Genomic DNA, 23928 nt, shown 5'->3' on the forward strand with positions numbered 1-23928 from the left:
CTGCATTGAATGCATGCCAGTGCGAAAGGCATCGCGAAGCATTAAGCGAACGAAAACAAAACTTTGCACAAACGCCACGGGCGAACATACCGCACCTTGCCAGCTAATTTACCTATTGTGGCGAATGTTGCTAACGCTAAAATGCAAACTTAAAACGATGAAAATCAATTAAAATGCATTATTATGAGTTTTACCACGGGCAAGCACGGGCGCATTGGGTGGGAGCGAAGGAAAATGTATGTGCGTTTGCAAGGTCAAAGAGCGTACAGTTTTTGTTGGGTAAATGGTAAAGGGTTTGCATATCTATAATTTAACGTTAACACATTGGAATTCGGCCAAAGACTCAACTGCACTTTCTAAAATGGTTCCAGAATTTAAAGCGTTTACTTTCCGTACGGGCTATGTGTAAAAATGTAAAAATATTGGTTTCACTTGTCTCGACGTTCAACTTTCGTTTTGATTTTATCAACGGGTTTGTGGTCAACCGAGTGGCAAACGTTTGGAAAACTAAATTCAGAAATTTCCCCTTGCGTGGTAAAAGTAGCAACACTGAGAGGTATTACAGCTGGACCGAATAATAATAATTATAAGAAAGGAGGGCACAGTTTCTATTGCCACTCAATGGCTGGTCATTTGAAGATGATGATAAAACAAACAAACATGAACTGTTGATAGATTTTTATCGAATTAGACTCTAGGGATGGGTACGCAGCAACAGCAGTACAGAAACAGCACACTGATGTAGAATAGCGAATAGCGAAAATTTGTAGAATTGCGCAAAATATTGTGAAGACTCATGATACGCATAACTAGCACTTCAGCCACCAACCGGATGTTTAAACTGCAGCAAGCAAAGCGAAGCAAAGAAACACTATCTAGAAGAAAAAAAACTATAGCTAATGGAGGTTTTATATAGCGAGTAATGGGATTTAGCGTAAACATCATCTTGTTTATTTCGTAGACTAGGAAATTAAAACTTCATGCGTAAACAAATTTGAGAAGTGAAAGAAAAACCGCAAAGCTATTCTAAGGCTTACTGTTTCAGAGAAAACCCACAGCCTCGAGATTGCATTTTTTTTCTTTTTTCTTTTGTTTTCACGCTTTGACTAACCACTTCTGATAACAGTGACTAGGTCTAAAATGTTCCACTTATCTTCGGTTTTATTTTATTCAAAAACAACACAATGGTTTGGGGATTTCAGTGTCGTTTGTAGTAAAATTGATCCTTATTGAAACGGTTATTTGAAATGTGCAACAACCAAAATATAGCAATAAAAATTATGTAAACGTTGTTAGATTGAAAGGTTCTTTTTACAATGTTTGTCCTAAAAAACTGTGCATTGTATAAAAAAAAAAGTTGTCACGACTACAAAAATCGTAGAATGAACAAACGAAATGCAATACAGACATAGTTTGGTTAGCACACAAACCATTGATATATTCTCACAATAGGTAAATTTCCCTCAAACTATTAATTGCTTGAAAATTGCATTACTAATTGGCTGTTGGTTGGAATAGCAGGAAAAAAACAATGCAAAGCGTCCATTCTAAAGGACGAATCGTGGACATTTTTTATCATACTTCTCATTGAATGTTTCATCCTCGATCATGGTGATTACTCAGGTTTGAAGTCTCGATGTTACCTTCTTGCAAATAGTTCGATGTATGGCTAACGTATTAAGTTTTTCTTCTGCCATTCACATATAACTTTTTAATAGAAGGAACACAAAGGAATCGTTGATAATTATCCTGCCTATGTATTTGTAACTGCGCCCTCATGACTAGAGAAGGTAATGTAAAAACATTTGAGAAAAAAAAATCAATCAAATAAAAAAAGCAAACAAAAGCAAAACTAAGCAACAAAAGAGCACATAAAAATAGTTATAAATTTTCCAAATTTTAGAAACCAAACTACAAGCGAATAACTGAGAACAAAAGAGTGAAAAGGGGAGGATAGAGGATAGAGAAGCGTATTGTAAGCTGGTACATTAAACTCTTAAAGACGTTTAAATCTTATAAGCTTTGCTAGTTTAAAAGCTTGATCACAAGGAAAAAGGCTAGAATATAATTATTCATATTTAAGAAATAAAACAAAAGAAAAAAAGACAAATGCATCACGACAGGACGTAAACGGATACTAAATCAGCTAAGCTCACGAGAAACGACTCATAACAGAACGCGTAATATTAACTCATTGTTAGCTACTTTGAGATATGCAGTACACATCTCCTGGGAGCGGTTACTTTCTTCTTTAGGATACACAACGTACTATTTACGTAAAAAAAAAATAAAACTAAGAAGGAACGGAATGTTTGCAATTCGGCTTGTTGTTTCTTAGGTACATATTTGACTATCCATCGGAATATGAGCATTTCGAGATGACGGATGGTACTGTGGCCAGCTTATGTTATCTGCCACTACAGATATCTACAATGCAGAGCTCTACGATGAAACTACCACCGTCCGTTCCAAAGAAGAATTGTCCATTTCTACGACAGCTTATGCTCAACCGAGTTCTCGCTGATGCCATCAGAGAGTGTACACGTAGCGGAAACGGAAGAATAAAACTTTGATATTGCAAAAGACGCACATGGAACAGCTGAAAGACAACATGTTTGTACATAATTAAGAAATCAGAAGTCTTACTTATTGCACTTACCCTGTTTATGGCGGCAAACGTAAATCTTACCCGTGTATGCATCAGTTTGGCCTCAAACAATGCAGAAAGAATAATTTGTTGTATGGTAAAAAGAACTACATAAAACCCAAACGACCATCTAACATAGAAAAAATTTGAATTCCATACGCAAAGCCTACATAAACTGCTTTTGAAAGGATAGAAAACGTTTTTGGTAAACCATCCCAACACAGACTGTTGTGCCAGCCATGCCATTATGTTGACGCTGCTACGAAAGGTGATTAGAAAATGAACGCACTTCTGCTACTGTAGATTGAGGGAACCGTTTACGTTTGAATTGATTATATATTTCCAATGATATGTATTGCCTTGTGATTGCTATATATAATTTAAGAGTGAAAACTTGGAGAGCGAAAGCTAAAACCGGCATGAGTAAAAACTATTGAAAATAAATAAAATGTGAAAGCTTTATTCACGTGTCTCTGGTTATTTTGGTTTCAGTTAATATGTGATTGCATTTAAAATGCACTAATAGTGTGCTATAAACTTTTAGTAAATGTGATAAAAAAAAGCTCGTTTGGACGATTTTAAGCTTCGCCCGGCTTTTACATAAACATTTTTGAAACGTCAAATCGATAGATGCCTAGTGATTGTTGTTCAAATATCAGCTGATAGTAAATCAAGGTAGTTACAACGTCCGCAGGTAAGTTCTTTCTAATAATAACACAGTAACAGTAACTTGACAATAATTTTGAGTGAGATTATGTTAGTTAAGCAATTTTTTCGCTTTTTTCTAAGTATTGTCTATAAGTCGGACACTCTGATTTGTTAAATTTCCATGATAGCGCTTTGTTTTGCTCACGATTCGCTACACGTAAACTAACCTTTCTCTTCGTTCCAGTAGTTTTGGTCACGAGGCTCATTGGGATGGGTTTTGTTAATCAAAACAAATCCCTACTCCCTATGTAATGCCCACAACCAGAGGTGACGTTTGCAAATAGACGAAAAGAAAACATCGTATCGGAATGGTCTGCACGCCTACGGCAAGCGCTTATCATTAACAGTGGCATCATCAAAGCGTAACGGCACTTTGGAAAGGGGGTTTACAGAGTCAGAAAACAATTGTGAAGTGCGTCGTGTAAAGTGTAACCAGTCGAAAGAATGTGTCGAAGAACGTGAATCATCAATTGATCGTCAACTAACTTCGTCACAACACTCCCAGACGAGGGTCCGACGATGGATTCGAGGAAAGATATCTATAACCTTTGGGTGCAATATACAACAAAAGTGAGTTAGCCCGAGGATTACCGTTTTCGTTCGACTAGGAAAGCCGTGCGTTCAACTGGGTGTGTTTGTGTGTTCTTCTGTTACAGAACGATGAAACGTACTTCCGCCAGTTCATAGCAGGCTTCGTCAGCATTTGGCACTCCCAGTTGCAGCTGGACTTCGAAAGTGCGCCCCGGTGGGATACGGTTGCACCGGATTTGGGACCCCATCTAAGTCGGCTGCCGGATGAGCTGCTGCCTGCGATCGAAAAGTTTCTCATAATCGCTCGAGACGGCTGTGAAAATGTAAGCAAACATTGCATAACGCTGGAGAAAGGGCATACTATTGAATCATAGCTGTGTTATCTTGGGGAGGGTAGGGCGAGTGTTTATTTGTTTAGAACTGTTTAATCAAGCTTCTCTTTCGGTCTTATCATTCAGGTTCGGGATGATATTCCGGTTGACGGTGAAGCGATGAGGGAAAATGTGCTGCTTGTTCAGTGTCTTACCGTAATCTGCCGTCACTTTGAAAACATTGCGGCCGTCATCAAATCCAGCTACATTTCGAGTTGTATAGCGATTTCGAATTTTATAATTGACAAGGTATGTTAATTTATAATCACTTCAACAATGCTGCGCACACCTTTTCATTTCCCTTCTAATTGCAGCTTAACAACGAAAGTTCCACGGACATTGAGACGGACGTTTTGTTCGTGAAGAGTGTTGCCCAGCTGCTGGAGGTGCTGTACGATCCGTACCTTACATGGCGAAGCTATTTGAGGGGCGAGCATGCCGATTACGGGCGGCTGAGCTACAAAATATCGCCGATGCACCCGGAAATAGTGCCATTCATATACGATTGCTTCCAGAGCGGTAAAGTTACCAAAAATTCGCAGATTGGTAAAGACTTAGTTCATATTCTTGGTGCAGTCATCGCAGGATCTCAGGTACATGCGCTTAATTTTAAACTTAACAAAAAAGCGGCAAGGAACCTTCTCGCTGCGGAGGAGAAATGAAATCCTTTTGGTGGTTGGTGGTGTTTCCTTACTTTCATATTCTTTCCGTCTTATCTTTCCAACTCTGGGGCTATTTTCCTAACCCTCAACGGTTGTAGGTAGCATTAGTTAATGTCCCGCTACCAAATGTCAATTCTTACTATTTAAATAATCCGGTTGGTGAAGGAAACGAACGGGCTTCGGTGAGTCGGCTTTCTAACGTTATATGCATGCGTATGTGCTATGGTCTTACCGATTAAAATAGCATTTTAGATCACTGTAACTGCATGATAAATTGTTTAAGCAATAATTCTAGTGTTAGTTGTACTAATTATTATTACTAGTTTTCTCATTCTTTGTTACTGACTGACACTTTTGATAAAAATCTTTCGATTAACCTATATTTATTAGATCTTTTGATGCAAACAAAATACAGTACTAGCTCTAGTATTCGTTGCCAATTACCGCTTATAGCTTTAAAAGATTAACTATGCTGTCCGTTTTCTTATTGCTTTAGCTTTTTTGTCATAAAATATTGTGTAGATTGCATCAATCAATTAGGTTTTTGATACTTGGAAATGTTCTTTTTTTAACATGAGGTTTCATTTCAACAGCACAATGGATTACGTGCCATAAGTCCTGCAACCGTTACCATAATAATAGACGTAATTGCCAAGTGGGAAAGTGATGCTGATCTTCGCCGGCTGATGCTTCATTGCTTCTCGTTAATGGCGGTCATTCTCCAGAAATCTAGTCCCGAACAGGTACTTTTCTATCCACTATTCAATATGCAGTTGTGCATGTATGCATACTATACTAATCACATTTGTGTGCCATTTCAGCGCCAAATAGATTTGTTGACCATTTTCCAACTGTACATAGGAGCGATACGTGATCTGCTTACGACGGACCATTTCCTATCGAAGGGTTCACCGGTTGCTAGTTTCGAATTGTCTCACGATGATGATAATTACATCGACATAGGGGCACTCGGTGCGGCCATTGCGTCGGTGCAAGAGTTTATTCCCGAACACTCTAACAAGCTGATTCTCTGCAATGCTTTGTTCGAGGCAAAGTTCCTCCCATATCTGGTGCAAATTCCGGAACAAGTGAAGGTAGGGTGTTTTGGGCGACGAGCTTTTTAATAATTTTGCTCACACCAATCATTTTTAATTTACAGAAATGGAATATAGATCATCAGACGCTAGGAACGGTGTTGGTAAAAACACTCCAAGCACTTTGTAACGACTCGGATAAGATGCAGTACAATCTAATGCACACGAACAACATAAACGTGTTGTTTGGTGGGCTGAAAGGGTTTGGCAAACCATCGTCGGCCCTAATCAATCAATGTCTCGGCTTTGCGTTCGACGAAACCGATCGGCGGCAGGTGAACCCGGCAGTCGTTACCAAGCTTATCGAATGGATACCGATGATGGGCGAGAACGAGCAGAATATGTTAAGTGAGGTTCTGCTGAAAAAATGTGCCGCTACTATGCAAAGGTAAGGAAGTCAAAACAGTAGCGAATGTCTCTTCTAACGAATGGCTTTTGATTGTTCATTGCAGCAAACAGCACGTGTGTAGCCAGAAGACCATCAAACTCATCGTGGATAAGTGCCTGTTGGACTCAAACCGACTGTCAGCCAAATGCACGATCAATCTGCTGAAGCTAGTCGAAGAGTTGGCCAAGTATAGTATCTTCCCGGCGGAAGTAAACAGCCTGTTCCGATTGCTGCGCGACGAGATGCAGTTCGAGTATCGGAAGCAGCTGCTCGAAACCCTTTTGCGGGTGTCAAACCATCGTGCTACCATGGGCATAGCGCCCGACAGCTTTCTCGACATTCAATCAAACACCAGTGGAATCACTATACCGGAAATACGCAAGTGGGACACGACGCACGGGTTCGTCTTTCACACATGGCTCCGGCTGGAGGAGGAAACATCGATGGCACAGAATTATCGCAGACAGCTGTTCAGCCTAACCACCACCTACGGGACGGGGTATGAGTTTTTCGTTCAGAAAAATGGCAACTTCGTCGTGAGCGTCATCACGAAGAAAGAATTCTTCACCGCCACGGCCCAGTCACCGCAGTTGCTTGATGGCCGATGGCATTCCGTAACGGTCAGTGTGGTGCCTCCGAAGCGACTGTTTTCCTATCACCAGATCAACGTTTACATTGACGCGGTGCAGAAGCTCGGTTCGACGATGAAATACGCCTCGTTTGCCGAAGTGTTTCACTACTGCTCGATCGGTGCACCGTACAATAATTTTCGCAAGGTGTCCCACACGTCGCACCAATCGAACTCCGCCCGGATGAGCCCCGTGCCCGACGGTACTCCCGGCACTCCGAGCGCGGAAAGAGAGGAAAAGCAATCAAAATCCGGCCTGTTTCCCAACATCATCGAACGGACGTTCTTCCCGGGGCTGGTTTCGCAGGTGCCGAACTACTTTACCCTCCCGAGCAAGTCCACCTCATCGCTCGATCCGAGCGTTAAGTCGTACCCGATCGGGATGCAGGATTTAGTGTTCGGTGAAGCGATCTGCCTCAAGGGACAACTCGGTGCGGTGCTGCTGGCCGATACGAACGTCAACCTGAAGAGTCTGTTCGAGGCGGGCCCGAACGTAGCGAACGTCCTGGCGACGGACATTATCGAATCATTCGATATGGCTTCGAAGTTTGTGTTTGCTTTCGCCCCGAACGCCTGCTTCGATGGGCTCTGTTTGGATCTGGCACCCGGTAATCAGTACAACGGGCATCTGGTGGCCAGCGTTGCTACCACTCTTTCGCTGCAGAACACTCTGAACGGGATCGGTGGCATGGTGGTATTGTTGCCCATTCTCGATAGCATTTCCCGGATGCCCGACGCGGACATTCCTTCGACGAACGAACTCATATCGCTGAGCCCCGTCGAGTCGCCGCTGAAGGAGGAAAATTTCGGCGACTGGGAGATGCTTCAGCTGAACTCGTTGACCGAAGCGAAGATCATACAGAACCCGATCGCCTGTTTCCTCTGTTTAGTGCGTAACTTTATCAACGGAAGTGAGCTCAACAAGGAGAATGTGCTTAAGAATGACGTCATCGCCATCGTCAGCTCGCTGCTGCAACAGTGCAACGAGCGGTTGTTCGACGTAAACGTGCTGATGGCGGTACAATTGCTGATCGAATCGATCCAAAACGAGATGCCCTCGGGAAACATGGAGCTGCTGCACGTGCTGCTGCGCGATCTGGTGTTTAATTTCCGCATCTGGGCGAAGGCACAGTTTCAAATCGTGATCGGTCACATTCAGTACATCAGTACGATCATCAAGGACGATCGAAAGTATTTTCGGCGCCATTTTGGCATTCAGTACATATTGGACGTGATACAGGAGCACTTCACCACCGGTACAACGCTTCCACCGCAGGATTCCAAGATGGTTCGCGAATCGCTGTTGAGAATCGTGAAGTATTACATTCAGAAGGAGGTCAACATCAAAGAGGTTCGTAAGGTTCACTGGTTCTTTAAGCTTATTTCGAATGCTTCTTGATCATCGTCCGCTTTTCTCCCCGTTCCAGATTTCATCCGTGCTGACCTTTCTCACCACTACGAAGCACGAGGCTGCGGTTAGTGAAATTATCGACATGCTGATATTGCTGATCGAGGGAAAACATGTCAAGGATCAGATCTTTCTGCTCATGTACGAGCCGCACATGGCCGAAGCCATGTATACGCTCTTCATCGACCGACACTTTGGTGCGGAAGTGCACACGAAGCTGATCAAGTTTATTACCGGTATGCTGAACACGAAGCGAATATCGAGCAAACACAAGGCCGCCCTGCGACTCTACGATCCATCAATCGAATGTCACAGCCTGTACCCCGGCCTGTTTTCCTTCATGCTACCGTTCGAGCTGGAACCGCACGTAATTTTGGGTCTGCTGGATCTCAACCTTGGGTCCGACACCGAGATGGGATACGCCGGGGCGCTCTGTTTGATCTATCACACCAATCTGGCCAATCTGTCACTGAAGCTTGAAATTGCCCGACGGCTGATGACCAGCACTTTTACGAAACCGAAAGCTCCGCAGATGATCGCGAAGCAGGTTGGCTGGCAGGAGTCGATTGCTCGGCTGTTGATCAAAAAGCCGGTGGAAAACCGAGTCGACGGAAGCGTGGGGGAGCAAGAGCAGGGGAATATTTTGACCGATATGGATGAGGTGGTCAAGCGTGAAAGTGAATCGTCGGCGGTTGGTGGCGCTGGTGGAGGAGCGGGTGACGATTTGATCGTGTTTGACGAGGACACGCTGGAGCTGCACGTACAAGATGGTGGCGGTAAGCATGGACCGAACTCGTTCATGTCCGAGGCGGCTACGGCGATCGAGCATGAGATCAAGGAGCTGGCGGATACGGTGCAAGAAGCGGTGGTGGAGAACATCACCTCGTCGATCACGTCCGTCTACTCGGTGATACGGCAGAAGACGTCCGACATACAGGACACGATCGGTTCGCTGACGCTCAGCTTCGAGGATGCGGCCGGTCGTAAGAAAAACTCATCGCTCAGCAGCAGCAGCGAGGAAAATGTTTCGCTCGATGAGTCGGGCAGATCGGTGATGGAAGATTTGGCATCAACGAAGAGTGGCGAAGAGTTGGACAGCAGCACGGGCAACAGTGCCGAATCGCCGGGCGTTAAGTGCGCCGAGGAAAATGACGAAGAGAACCTCGTGTGCCTCGTATCGAGCAGCTTGTTCACAATACTGTGGCGTGGGGTGGAAAATTCGAACGATTCCTGGCAAGAGCGTGGCCAGGTGATGGCCTGCATCAACCTGATCGCGCTGAACAACGAGCTGTACTGTTCGCACCTTAGTTTGCGCTTGCGCATCCTCGAGATGGGCGTTCAGGCGGCACTGATCGATCTGGCGGAAAACGCGCAGCTTGCCCTGACCCACCAACAGAACGCTGCCCAGCTCCTCCGCCTGGCGTACGATCTGGTAGTGCTGGATCCGAACGAGGATGACTCGAAAAAGTGCTCGGTGAAACTACTCGACGGTGTGCTCTCCCTGCTCGACATTCTCATGGTTTTCCAGCAGAGCAGCAGCGACGATTGGACGGAAATGTCCCACCTGTGCCTGGGGCTGCTGCTAAAGTGCTCGCACAACGCCAACTCGGAAATCGTGGCGATGGCAACGGCAAAACTGCATGCACTGCTGCAAAATCGTATCAACCAGGATCCGGCCGAGATTGGATACCTTATGTACAGCCTGAACCAAGCCATGTGCAACGCGATCGAGGTGGACAACTCGGAACAGTACTCGTTCCTCATACCGGTGATGAAGGCGTTGCTCGAGAAGTCACGCACCGTGCTGGGTTTGGCGACACAGACACCGGATTTGCCGGCGACCTCGTCGGGACCGATTTTCTTCCAGGACTTCCAATCCTACTGCGCCAGTCGCCAGTGGACAGCGTTTGTTGAGAAAAAGGTAAGTGAATGTGTGCTTTCACTATTGTCTTTAACACGTTCTTTAACCGAATGGTCCAACGAACCAATTTGACGAAATTGAGACCTTTTTTGTATTATCTCCGTACATGTTTGGTGTGGTTAACAACTGAACAAAACAACTGAGAATCAAACATAATATTTATAATAATTCCAGATGCTTTTTTAGACAAACAGTTATTTTGAATTGAAGCTGGATATTTAAACGAGGTTATTTACCTTTTCCATGCCCAATGTTTGCTTACCATTTTCGGATTGATAGTGTTTGTATTCCAAATAACAAACAACCACCTGGTCTTAGTGTTTAATTCTCCGGTTTTATTATTTGCTAAACTTTAAAACAGTTTAATAAATACATCTTGATCCTACCACGACACTACGAAAACAGAATGCAACGAAACGAAACTACTTAAGATTACTACTTCCACAAATCGCACTGGTAAATGTAAAGGAATGTGCGGATCACCTGAACTAGGCATTGTCCACCGGGGTTTCCGCTAAATCTTTCTTCTTTCGGCTTCCCCGAACGCGGGAACCGATGTCACTAATGTCGTCGTAGTTCTCCTCGTCGTCCTCGTCGAGCATCGTGTAGTCCAGGCTGGACGGAGCGCTCCGGTAGTGCATCATATCCCTTCGTCTCGTCGGCTGGAAACCTCCGGCCTGGTTCGAGCCGGCATAGTAGCTCTTCGAGTTGGACTTCTGTATTGACAGGATGCTCAAATCATCCTGTCCGGACGGTTTGTTGCCGCCTGCCCGGTGGTCCTGATGGCGGTTTCCGCTCGACTGGAAGTAGTTGTTCAGATCGAAGTGGTTCGCATCGTACTCAATCGATTTGGTTGCCGTCACTTGGGTGGTGGACGGACGCTGGTTTGCCGGTGCCTCGCCTCGAGTTCCGCCCTTGGTGGACGGTGGTGAACCTTTGCCTTTGTTCTGCGACGACAGCAGGACAAAGTTGGACGGTGCCGATTCCTCCGCCCGGGGCACGGTCACACCGGCCGGTTTGGAATGTTTGATCTGCTTCTTCGGCTCGAAATCGAGAAACTCGTCCGCATCGATCGCCACTTGGTGAAAATCGGAGCTGGAACCGAACGCGTCCCGCAGATCGTCCGTGTCGAGATTGTGCGCGATCGGGGCGCCGGGGAACTTTGGTTTCTTCTTCCGGCGGTTCTTGAGGCGCTTGCCGGGAAACTCGGACCCATCGTCGGCTCCACCGTCCGTGCCGTACGACGCCGGTCCCGAGGGGTTGCTTTTTACCGGCACCTTCTGCGACTCGGACGCACCGTCGTAGTACGAGGTGAAGGAACCGAAGTGATCGCTGTCGCCCCCGATGGCTTGCAGCGTGCTGATCGGCGGTTTGTTGGGGTTCGTTTTGGTGGGCGTGTGGAACTGCTCCTGATCGTAGCGGGTCGGAAGGTTCGGAATGTAGCTGGACTCTTCCTCGCTCGAGCCGACCGTGCTGTGGGAGGTGGAATGCGTCGAGCTGATGCTGCCGCCACCGGTGTGCGGGGTGCGTTTGTACGAGGTCTCAAAGTCGCCGGATGGTTCGAAAAGGTTCGGCTTCGGGTTCGACGGAACCTCGTACGAGGTGAGCGGGGTTTTGTACGGATCCTTCTTGTGCGTCTCGAGCGGCAACAGGTGCTGGTGTTTGGAGCCAATGTCGCCGAAGGAGGAGGACAGGTCCGAGTAGTAGTTACCCTTGCCGGACGGCGTCGTGTAGGTGTTCACCGACGTTGAGTCCGCAAACGAGGGTTGCTTACCGTTGCTCGTGTGGGAAAAGCTGTGCGAATATCCTCCGATGTTGGACGCATGTTTGTTTCCCGGGTTAAAGCTACCGAAGCTGCTGGGCCCGTCATTGAACGAGGGCACCTTCGAGTCGAACACACTCGGCCCATTACCGAACGTGGCCTTGGAGAAGCTTCCGTCGAAGCTGGAACTCTCGTAACTGTGCTTGGGGAAGGACGACAGCGACGAGGAGGAAATGGATCCCTGATATCCCTGGTGCTTCCCGAACGACGGTCCCTCGTAGCCGCCACCGGGCTTACCGAACGACGAACCCTCGTAGCTGGTGATCGTCTGACCGTACGCGAACGGTGGCGATCCGAACGTGGGCGACGGGTGAATCGGAGGACCGTAACCCGCCGGGGGTTCTCCGAACGAGCCGTGGTGGTCAGCGAACGACGCCTCGAAGCCCGAGCTGAACGGATCGTCGATGCTCTGCGGGACGTAGTGCGACAGCGGCTTATAGCCCGGACTGTTCGGTGGTCCGTACTTGACGCGGGGTTTCGCGCCGGGGCGGCGTGGAGGTCGCGGTTTTCGGCCCCGGGGTGGTGGTGGAAGCTTGGGACGCCGCTTTATTACGCGGTGGATTTCGATCTCGTGTCGCTTTTGCCGATGCAACGCTGCTGGCGTTGGCAGTTGTTCAACCGCGGTGTCCTCCGCAGCCTTTTCATCCTTTTTCCGGTTCGTTTCATCCGCCACTACCAAGACTATGAAAAGCTGAGGATGAAAATGCAAGAAACATATTTTTGACTAATACGTCTTTGTTGGGAGTAAAATATGGGCTCATGAAGAATAATGATGTAGTGAGTAAGATTTGGCGGAATGCGGAGTAATGAAAACAAATGAAAATTGAATGTTATTTTTGTGTTCACGAATCCTTTTTCTTCCATCGTTTTCCACGATACTTCAAAAGTGAATGGAAAAGCGTGTAAATATGTTAAACGGTCATGAAAATCAAGATGAAAACTATAAAAAATATTGATAGAATTCCACCAACGAGATGCAATAACATTGAAACATCACGCATCCAGTTGCCAGAAACATACGTTTTTAATAACTCATTCATTCCTCCATTCAGTGAGCAGCAAGGGTTTAACTTTTCCGACATTACCAGACACATTAACATGTTTGGATTTTCAGCCAAGTAGCCAGAAGCAATATATCACAACATTGTGACCAGGGTAAAGCTTATCAAGTTGTGTTGATTATAAATTCTTTAATCGAACTTATTTTGACTTGTGCTTGACAAACGATTGGGTCTGGAGATTGTATGTGTGAGTGTGTGTGGAAAAGCCACTGGCTGCCAAGGAGCCTCTCGTAGGGGAATGCGCGTCGGATGTACCGCCAACGGGTGTATCACTCCCCCCCCTGGCCCAGCACAAACGAAGGCCACGTGCAATCGTTTGCGCAAAGCCACGCGAAAACTCTCCTAAGATCAGCTGGCGCACAAGAACGATTGCACGCGTCACACCCAACCGTACCGGTCCGTGGCCCGCTCGAATGACCGAGAAAAATCCTTTACGCACCTTTCGCCGGCTCGCGAAGGCCCCGACGGTGAATGCGTTCGCTCAGCGCGCTCGGCAAATTGAGGGCGCGTTGCCGCGAAACCGCCCCGTGGTCGCCACTGCAGCCAGGTGGTGGGTCGTTAGTAGTTCGAACATAAATTACCCACGACCTGCCGCCCCTAAGGTGACCCCTCGGTGCGTGCTGTGACCGACGGCGCGAGACAACAAGAAGGCTGCCCCGGTCCGTCTGGAAGGAGACCATCCGCATCGACCCAGCCCACTGTCGGCAGTACTTTTGGCACGATCGATGCATGAGGAGTACGGGGTGGTCCGTCTGACTAGTACCGTACCAAGGTGCACCACCCCGGGAGTGCAGTGTTTTTATTTTCGTTGACTAACGTCTACTTTTTCCACCGAACCTCGAACCCCGCACTGTTTCCAATCGAAACCAACACCGTTTTTCCACCGCCCGACCCGACCAGACCCGGGGAGGCGGACGAGTTTTTCTTCGTCCCAGCTTACACGGGATACGGATACGGGACTAATGGGTGGGGAGAGAGAGTGTCACGCGGGGCGGGAAAACTGGTTTGAATGGATGAAAATGACCACCACCGTCACCGACTTTCGATTTCCACCGACCGTCAGCTGGTAATTGTTTCGCTAAGCGACCAAACATGGCCGTGGCATGGCACGATAACCTCCTGCGTCCGGCAAACCGAGATAAGCATCCGACCGTCGTCTGCGTAGCTGACGGTTGTTTGGATCGTGACCAATGGTGAAAATGCACTGTCCCTCGATGCAATGCATTTAAATGATTGTTTTCTGATGATAGTTGAAACTAATGGCAAAGAAAATGTTGTTCAAGCTTCTCATAATATATTTAAAAATATCTCAACTGAAAGATTAAACCAGACTGACAGTTATGATTCCACTCCATTAGACTTTTCCAAGCGGATTCCTTTCGTTTTTAACTCCTATGCAAACTGTGGGACAATAAAAAAAATGAAAGTTTTGTCTTCACCCAACACTGTAGATTGAAATAAACAGGAAACAATTTTGCATTAAAAGCGCACGCGAACCGCAATTTCCCAGCAATTCAAACGCAGCAGGACATCCAGCATAAACCTATCGTTGCACTACGCTCGGACTTATCTCCTGCGGTTACGGCTTTACATTGCTGCCCAGTGAATTCGTTTAAATTTCTCCCATTTTCCCGATTGCCATCATTTGGCCGGCGGAGATTGATGGTAACTGTCTTTTTTTTTCCTTCCCCCCAACCATCCGTGTATCGCACACTGGCTTTTCTTAACCCGCCGTTCAATAACTTAAAACCACACAAACGCATTAAAGGAATGGGTTCCCATTCGATTCGAACCGACTACCAACAATAATGTATTCCACGCCGCGCTGGTGCTGGCTGGCGGATGGGAAATAAAGTTTGAGGAAAAGCACAACACACACCGAACAAACCCTGTCGCCTTCGAGGCGAGATGTCGGCAGCATATCATTAGTGATGAGACGCCGCTGGAGAAAGCGTGCATACGTGCATCGGAATGGAAATACAAAGCACAATCGCAATGGGGAAAAATTAACAGCAACAAAAAAAAACGAGACCAACATTAAAAATCACGCACTTGACTTTCGCGCGTCGTTGGATTGAGTAATACTAAGTCCCGCCATTGAGGTACGAAGGTTTTTATGATGTTTATTTAAATAGTCCACATTATGCAAATCACCTTTAGGGCGGTGAACGAACGGAACGAAATGTGTAACAAGCCGCTCGTTTGCTTTCCTGATTGATATATTGGACAAAATGGTCCTCGATAAATAGACAGCCCGAGTCCTCGAACACATTCTCGGTTTGGGACGAACAACGGTTTCGATGTCCATTAGTATCCGTTGAAAAGTCGCAAGAAGAAAGCAGCATACCGCGCCCGACACTGATACGCTTTATCTGGGAATGCTCTCAACCTGTGCGGTAATACAATCCCCGGCCTGGTGGGGCCAGAAGGAAGGAAGTGGTTACTTCAACCCCGACCAATTATGTAAGCCATGCCAGGGCTAAAGTGCCCTTCAAAACGGCCTCCGCCGGACGCGCCTATCGCAGGTGAAGAACCGTGCCGAGGTTTTTTTTCCAGGTCAAATGTTACGCACCGCCCGAATGTGGCCCTAAGTGGAGCGAGGTGTCCTAAGTGGATATGTTTATTCGGTAATCTGCCGGAACGCGTATATATTCAATATAGTTGTCAGATGTAGCGAACGCAACGGGCTAACGGGAACATCCGTTTGAAGAGGGCGATTAGAAACACTCTCCCTGAAGATGCAGCTGAAGTGCTTAGCGGGAACAACCCTATGGGTTATGTTTGTTTGCCTTTCTTTTGTCGAGTGTTTACATTTGCATGTGAATTGATGAGATGAAGAGCTTGCCAGAGGGGACAGGGTCTTTAAGGTGGTAAAAAATTGGTTATTCTTTGTATATGAGTTTGTAATGTAAAGAGAGTGTTTGTTTTGATTTGTTTACGATAGAATCGTGAACTTTAAGTTCGATTGCTAAGAACAGTATTCGCTATGTTTAGAAATTTTAATAGCTAAACAATGGAAATTGGATTCTTATAAGTAACTGAGTTCTTAATTTTTATTTTATTTAACACAAAAATGAAAACCCTAGCGCGCTACCCACCGAAGTGATAACAATTAATGTATGATTTCACGAATAGTTCGGTACTATGAGTTGCTTTTCTGCAATGTTGCAAAACAATTCTTAATGTTTCCCTGTATGTCTTGATTAATTTTAATAGCGGAACCGTGATTGTCCACCGCTTGTTTTGTAATATTCGTTTGCAAAATGGATCTTTCCTTCAAAATTGTAAAATTTAAATTAATTTATCTAACTTAATTCGAAACACTTAAAGATGGTTTATTCTAACCATTTTCCCCTTGACATCTACCGTTGTCTCCAACAAATAGAATAGAGATTAATTTTTTTTTGTGAGAGGAAATCGGAGTTTCATTTTGATAAAAGTATTTAAATGCGTAGAGATTTTCCTTAACAGAATGTCAGCTACTAAGAAAATAACCTTCATCTCTTAAAGAGATGAACAAAGATTGTGTAATGGACTGATTGTTGCTTAAAAGCTTCAAAGACCAGATTCATTAAATGCAGTTTCACACAGATTAAGATGAACATTTTCACACAGATTGCAGTGAAAACGAAAATCGGATGGAAAACACAACCTTGTGATCAAAGACTTTCCGGCTCGTTTTTCACCCCGCACCCAAGCGCATAATTTTAAACGAGCTGCATACAATTTTCACTAATTGGAGGCCTATCTTCTGCATCCAAGCAGGGGCCTGGCGCGAAATTATGATTTCGCACAGCGCTACCTCACGACGACGCGCAAAACAATGGCACTTTGAACCTTTCTTTCTGCTCAAGCGCACCAGTCAAGCGGGCAGCCGGAGCAGCCACTTTCTTCCGGGCAACTCTTTTTCGAGGTCGTGAGCTATTTGTACGGAATTTGTGTGAATTTGGGTTTCTTTTTTCCTTTCCCTCAAACCGTCGTCGTTCACCACGGGCGCGATATTAGATACCATTCGATACATGTCGTATACTTATCACCACCAAGGTCTGGCTAAGGCCTACAGGCCTAAAGGCGCCCATAAAAGTGGCCCGTGAGCCCGTTAGTGTTTAATTTGGTGAGCACACGCCGAAAGTAACACTCGGGAGGGTTGTTTAATATGTTTCCCTCCCCCCTTTATGGCCCGATCACTACATCGTACTTCAGGTCCTCGCGTCGTGGAGATAAATACACTCGCACATAAACACACACACACACACACACTACACACACGGCGATGGAATTAATTACGGGCACGTGGGCGATCGTGTGTGAGATCGTTGTAAAATGCAAAATGTGTAACCACCGGTGCATTTGTTCCGTTTTTTCCGTCGTTTTCCCAAAAACCTTTTCCCAAAACCACCGTATATTTACCAACAGAAGCAGCTGCTGCCAACAGGCCATCATCACAACCGTCGGATGGATCTGGGTTCGGGTTGTTGATAATGATCGCTTCTCTTTTTTTTGCCACGCTCGTTACGTTATTGTTTCGAACCAACGAATCACGCACCACTCCGATGCACTCCGATTTCCTCCCTTGCCAAGGGCACGCGGAAGACCGATTTCCACGGAATTATACCCACACACTCCGATGAGAAAAAAAGGGTTTTTTGTGTTGTTTTTGTTTTGCTTGCACTTCGGTTCGGTTTTTGCACTGTTTGTTGTCACTGCCGTCGAGGGAAAATTGCAACAATTTTCCAACCCCTCCGGCCTCCTTTAGGGCAGTATAGTTTCCTTCTCTCTTCACACTGGCGGCGGCCTGTTTTGAGCCTTTCCGGTTCTTCTCGCGCACTGGATCCGGTCCTGTACAACCATCCGGGTTGTGCCAGCGTACGAGCAACTTCAACCGTGTGACTGTGTATTTCCACTTTCGTTGCGAAACTAACCAGCGGGCCCGAAGATGATCTTCTTTTATAAATTTTCCCGACCGCCAGTGCTCTCCCTGCGAACGAGATCCGAACCGGCTGTGGGGGCTGCACACGAGAGCGTGTTCCGATGAACGTTGGTCGATCTCCGCCCGGGAATGGATGGCGCAGATTCGTTCGGCGGGGATAAGCCTCCGAAGACGAACCCCGTGCGCTTGGTTGGTGAAATGGTCTGTCTACAACATGGCATGCCTTCGCGGGGGGATGGCCGGAGACGATCGGAGACGATTTTGTTTGGTGGTTGGCGTGTTCGTGCATCCTCTCCATCGCATGCATGACCGATGCGCCCCGGAACCTACCCCGGACCTTTCCTTGGGTACTTGCGCCGAGACAGAATGTACAAAACTGGATACCGAAGAACGGGTACTCAAGACGCAGCAAAACATTCGCCAATGGTGGTGGAAGTGATGGTTGCGCGGAAAGAGGAGGCATTTCTTCTTCCGAGCGAGCCCTATTTGGACCGTAAACGACTGCTTCTTGTCTTCTTGTTTTTGCTTCGTTTGGATTTACTTTTGGTGCTCAGTTTGCTCCCCTCCCCTCCCAAAAGGTGGTGCACAAATGGCACCGAGCATACATACAGGGCGCTATTTCCTGCATCGGCAGCTCGAAATTACACCTTCACTTGTCCGCGCTCCGTTCCTCGCGGAAGAATCGGAGGGAAACATTCCAAACGATCACCGATTCCGAAAAGATGTGCTCGATGCAGATTAGCGCGAGATCCGGGTTGCGAGGGGCGAGATATGTTTACCCGGTGTGTGATTTGAACATTAGACTTGCGCATCCGGTAAAGCGACGAACCCTCGCTCTCGAGATTTCGAGACGGTTGTGTGCACCGGCACAAATATTCAGCAGACGATGGTTGTTTAGATTTTGTGATTGGCGCTTAATTAGACACCATTTTGTGTAACGGTGTATAACACCACATTTTGTAATTTAATATTTATATTTTTAATGAGAAATATTTAATCCGTTGTGATTGATTTCCAAAGTGAGAAGGACAAGCAAGAAGAAGAAGGGGAAATCCCAGACACTTTCTCGTTCCCGTTAGAGCCAATCTTGGCTCGGATGGTTCGGGGCGCAAATTCGTACCAACCGATTAACAGGTATTCTGCTTCCCGCGCTCAACGTGCGTACTTTCTTGGGCGCGTGTTCAATATTCAGTTTCAGGTTTGAACTGTGACACATTTCTTCCTCCTGGCATGGAGGATAAAAACGAAAGTTGCTTCAACCCCGATCGCCCCACTTGCTCTTGCTGCCTTGAACTTGGCTTGTCGATGTCAAAATTAAAAATTAAGTCAAACTTCCCGAAGTCCAGGAAGCGGAACGAAACTCGGCGAAAGGGAAAGAAAGGAAAAGCGGGTGGCAGCTTCCAGTGAAAACTGGTATCTTGTGAAATTGCGGAATTGCGGTACAACTTGTGGATGCAAAAATAGACAGCAAATAAAGCCGGTTTAGCGTGCGACCGTAGGATGCGAGACGGTGGGTTTAAGATTTTAAAAATACGACGATCCCAGGATTCTACGGACCGTTTTCCAATGTTTCACGATTCGAAATAGTTCGTTTGTTTTTAAAAATAAACTAAAGCCAAAGCAAGCAAAGCTCATTAATTTAAAATAAATTTATTAAGCGTTCGAAAAAGCATCATCTTGATGGCGTTAACTGCTAGCAATAATGGGTTTGTCATCGAGATGATTAACTACATTTATGAGAAGCAATTTTTTACTCACCGCCAATGATAGTTAACCTGATGTCTTTACACAAAGCTCCTGCAGGTCGATTGTTGGTCGAAACCAAAGGCCGCCGCGCGCGCCTTGAATTGGTATTATGCTCACTTCTTCATGCGAGCCTCGGATGAAGCCTTTAATTAGTATCAGCAGCAAACACGCTCGTCGGACGCTTCCTACTTCCTTGTCGCAGTCGCTCGTTGTCCTCCGAACGGAAGACGGGACCGGTTTTTCGGATGCTTGGATGTTGATTGCATCCGCAGTTCTCCTAATGGTCCGCGCGAAAGATGCAGCATAACCTGGTGAATGTAGAAGCTAATCAATAGTTTCCATTGACGGGCATACGGGTGGAGGGCAACGAGACCAGCGCTATGCTGCATACCGCAACATACAATGCAGCCGTTCCTCTGGCGGAAATGCACTTTCGCTGCCGCGTACCACGGCTCAGCTCTCATCGTAGGCCGGTACTTGCAGCGCAGCAAACGAAGGAAGCAGGACTGCCTTCTGCTAATGGAATAGATTCCCGGTGGTAATGCGAGGGCCTATGAGGAGGCTGGCGAATGACACTGGTTAGCCCTACGGGTGCATATCCGTTGCTTCCTTCTGTGTGTGCCGTTTTACCCTTCTTTCTTTTTCGAGTGCTACGTTTAAAGGTTAGCCATCGTTATGCGAGCAGGCCGTTAGGATCGGTTGGGTGGGAGATTGATCGCTGGTTCGTTGGTGGCGCATTTTCCCAATTGCTTCCCGGTACCGGTTTTTTATATTTTTATCGGGTATTGTTTTTACATGTTACATGTTTGACACTTGATTTTTTTTCCTCCACCTTTCTCCCCTTTATTTGCAGATAAAACCACTGTACACGTCGTACCAGAAAGATCTTTTCAACACACTGTGGGAACCGCTGAACACCTTCTGGGCCGAATGCTACGAGTCGTGCAAGCTGTCCTCGCAGCGGCGAGCCAAGCTGCAGATGGAAAGTCGCCGGAAGTTTCAGGTAGCGTTTTGCCGCGAGTCGATTATTCATTTGTCAAGCAAATGATGCAAATGAGCCGACGAGCAAAAGAAAATGAGAAGTTGTTGAAAAAAAAATGACATGGAAACATTCCGTAAATAAATACGAATCTTTTTTTATCCGTCCCGTTACAGGAGAGAATACTGGTGCCCTGTCGAATACGTCAATCGGAGGAGAATGCCCGTCTAAGCATCCAGCAGGCCCAGCGCAAGTCGAAGGAGGCGAACACGGAGCGGCGCTGGCTAACGCTGCAGCGGTTCCTGTACGGCCCCAAGGGAGCCTGGGCGAAACTGTGAGTACAAAGGCGTGAATTTCTATTGCCTCAATTCTTTACGATCCTTGTACAAGTTCAAGTGACTCAAGAGCCTAACCGGCACAGAACGGTACCAAGAAATGGGACGCTCAACCCGTGTGGGTGACGTAAGCTTCGGTCTAGCCAAACGTCCCCGTCGGGTGTTCATCGATCGATCTCACTTGGTGGAACTTGCGTTCGTCTCATTAAGCTGTCAATTACGTTCTCATATGGAAAGATTGTCTGTGGGGTTATGTTTACCTTCTGGTCGAACGCGCGTACCTAGTCAGTGTGACCTAGAAAAAGTGTCAATCAAGTCAAGTTCACGTAGAAAGCAATCGCGGCGGCTATTTCTCTGTCAAGTGTTGTTCAATAACGGAAAAGACTATCAATTTTAATAGTGCGCCAATAAAGTGTTCAATTATGCCTATCGTTCTTATAATTGTGGTCATTTCGAGAAAACGACGGCTTTCGTGACATAATTTGACAAAATACCATACCAAAAAATGGTCTACTGCATCTAGAAGGTTTAAAACCCTGCTAAGACTCAATGCGGTGCTGGTTTACTTTTAGTATGGGATTTTGACAAGACGCGTCGGGAAAGCCGTCGTTATTTCGCAATGAGTTGGCAATATGAAAAATGTGTGTTTTAAACGTGAACTACTAAGGTAACTAAAACAACACGTAATCTGAGCTGTCGAAAAATAAAAAAAAAAGCTTGTTTGATAAAACCGAAATGTTCTGTTACAATTAAAATGTGTACGCCAACAACTTCTTCTTTGTTTATGATATTTGTTGATGCTTGAAAAAACTGTTGGCATTATTCCTGTAACGAAGTTACATTTTGGATGTTTTTGTTTATATACAAGAGTATAAAATCAAAAGTTTATGCCCCAAAATAGCAAATTTAGTATTTGAGTACGAGCCTTTTACGTAATAGGTTTCCCTCTCTAATCGTTTATTCTAATTTACGAGTTTCAATAATGACTCGCTTGCATAAACTGCTCAAAACTGTGGATAACACAAATTGGCAACAAAAATTGGCTTTGTTCAGTAACCGTGGTGGATTTCAAACGTGAATAAGCTTTCTAAACCACAACGGAGCTTAAATTAATTGTGCTTCATCATTTTTAAAGCGAACCGATTCCATTGAGCCACTATTCGGCAGTTCGCATTTGATGTCACAGTGACACTTTCTCCGTAACCAAATCTAATTAACAATTTTCCCATTGCGAAAGGCTGGGTGACATAAGAAGAAACAAAGCTTGTTTGGTTTGTATTTTCTCCTCTTTTTCTGTACGAGTCTGTACGAATCGTCGTTTTATTTTGCAACAATTTCCTAACGGACGGTGTACTAGAACTAGAAAACAACATAAGTCAAACACAGTCAAACATTGTCAATGTCACTTGTATCCCTGCGACCGCGAGCATCATCCGGCCGATCGGTAGTTTTGCGGGATCTCGTTGGTTGGTCGGTGTTGGCATTCACCTCTCTCAAGCACTTGCGCTACTATTTACAAATTGAGTTTTGTGTTTTGTGTACATAGATAGATTGTTCGATCGTTGAGCGTTGGTCCTGTTTCTTTTGGCACGTGGTCGATGCTGGGAAGATTCGCTTCCCTTCGCTGGTTCCTGTTTCCGAGCTCAAACCTGAGCTAGATGAACTTAACCGAGGATGGCCTTGCCGTAGGCGGGGTAGCCGTAGGGAGCCAGCGGGGCGGCAACCTTGGCGACGGCCGGGTAGGCGTACGGGGCGGCAATCTTGGCGATCGGGGCGACGGCCTTCACGGCCAGCGGCTCACGGTGGACGACGGCGTTGAATCCGTTGACGGGATCGGCGGTGTACTCGACGACGCGACGGGTGCCATCGGGCTCGACCAGCGAGTACGATCCGGTGACGGAGTCTCCCGAGCGGGACTCCTGCTGTTCCTTGTTGTCTCCGGTCAGGGCATCCTGTGGAAGAGTTGGCCCGAAGGCAGAACTTAGATCTTTCCGCTCTTTTTAGGATCTTTGGAGTTCTCCCGGACTTACGGCAATGTGGTAGCTGTAGCTGTACTGCGGGTTGGGGTCGTAGTCATCGGCAACCTTGGCGACGACCGGGGCGGCAATCTTGGCCACACCGAGGGGAGCGTGGTAAGCTCCCAGCGGCGCCGGGTATCCGATGGCGACGGCGTTGGCGACGGCCACGATGGCGGCGAAGACGGCGAACTGGAGGAAGGCAATGGAGGATTAAGTGATGCAATTACCAACTAGACGACATGTGGCCATTCTGTTGCCAGAACCGTTCTACACTCAAGCCGAAAGCATTGAGCAAAGTTCTAATGAAAAGAACAACTCACTTTGAATGCCATTTTGGGATGGGATGTTTTAGTCTGGTGTTGACTGTTTGACAACCGTATGCTGATTATGTTCTTTGCTCAGCCGTCCACTCCTTTTTATACCGAACTCGATCGTTTCGTTATCCTCTGTAAATACCCGTGCTACAGCCTCCCTCGATAGTGCATTCTGGTACATTTTTTTTAACAAACCATGCTCCCACTAAATCCGCCGTCCATCTTGTTCACTCGCATGGTCGACGAAATGCGAATCAGTGCGCGCACTTTTGCGCTCGGGTCGGGTTTTCTTCTTGCGTTGGCTTATCAGCGACGCGTGTGTGTGTGTGCGTAGGTTGCATTCACTCCGGGTGCCAACGTTCGCC

General features: G+C 46.4%; 2 protein-coding genes across 2 annotated transcripts in view; one reads left to right on the forward strand and one right to left on the reverse strand.

Moving 5' to 3' along the window:
• Positions 1–3714: 3714 nt before the first annotated feature.
• LOC131284484 (neurobeachin-like protein 1) overlaps positions 3715–23928 on the forward strand; it is a 49444-nt gene continuing 29230 nt past the window's right edge. The window contains exons 1-12 of the mRNA XM_058313343.1: positions 3715–3925; positions 4012–4219; positions 4364–4506; positions 4572–4850; positions 5513–5662; positions 5741–6013; positions 6079–6401; positions 6466–7158; positions 7219–8380; positions 8457–10358; positions 20771–20920; positions 21073–21230. Coding sequence (XP_058169326.1) covers positions 3875–3925; positions 4012–4219; positions 4364–4506; positions 4572–4850; positions 5513–5662; positions 5741–6013; positions 6079–6401; positions 6466–7158; positions 7219–8380; positions 8457–10358; positions 20771–20920; positions 21073–21230 — 5492 coding nt within the window. The 5' untranslated portion in view covers positions 3715–3874. The remainder of the gene's footprint in view (positions 3926–4011; positions 4220–4363; positions 4507–4571; positions 4851–5512; positions 5663–5740; positions 6014–6078; positions 6402–6465; positions 7159–7218; positions 8381–8456; positions 10359–20770; positions 20921–21072; positions 21231–23928) is intronic.
• LOC131289702 (larval cuticle protein A3A-like) lies at positions 22896–23620 on the reverse strand. The gene is made up of 3 exons (XM_058319002.1): positions 23570–23620; positions 23262–23438; positions 22896–23183 (listed from the first exon to the last, which is right to left on the reverse strand). Exons 1-3 carry the CDS (start codon positions 23579–23581, stop codon positions 22896–22898), a joined length of 477 nt encoding a protein of 158 aa, XP_058174985.1. The 5' UTR covers positions 23582–23620.

This window comes from Anopheles ziemanni, chromosome 3 (assembly GCF_943734765.1).
Source record: "Anopheles ziemanni chromosome 3, idAnoZiCoDA_A2_x.2, whole genome shotgun sequence".
NCBI lineage: Eukaryota > Metazoa > Arthropoda > Insecta > Diptera > Culicidae > Anopheles > Anopheles ziemanni.

Coding starts and splice junctions, on each gene's coding strand:
- LOC131289702 (XM_058319002.1), bottom strand. Junction 23,184..23,261: donor GCTACAGCTACCACATTGCC/GTAAGTCCGGGA, acceptor ACTCTTCCACAG/GATGCCCTGACCGGAGACAA.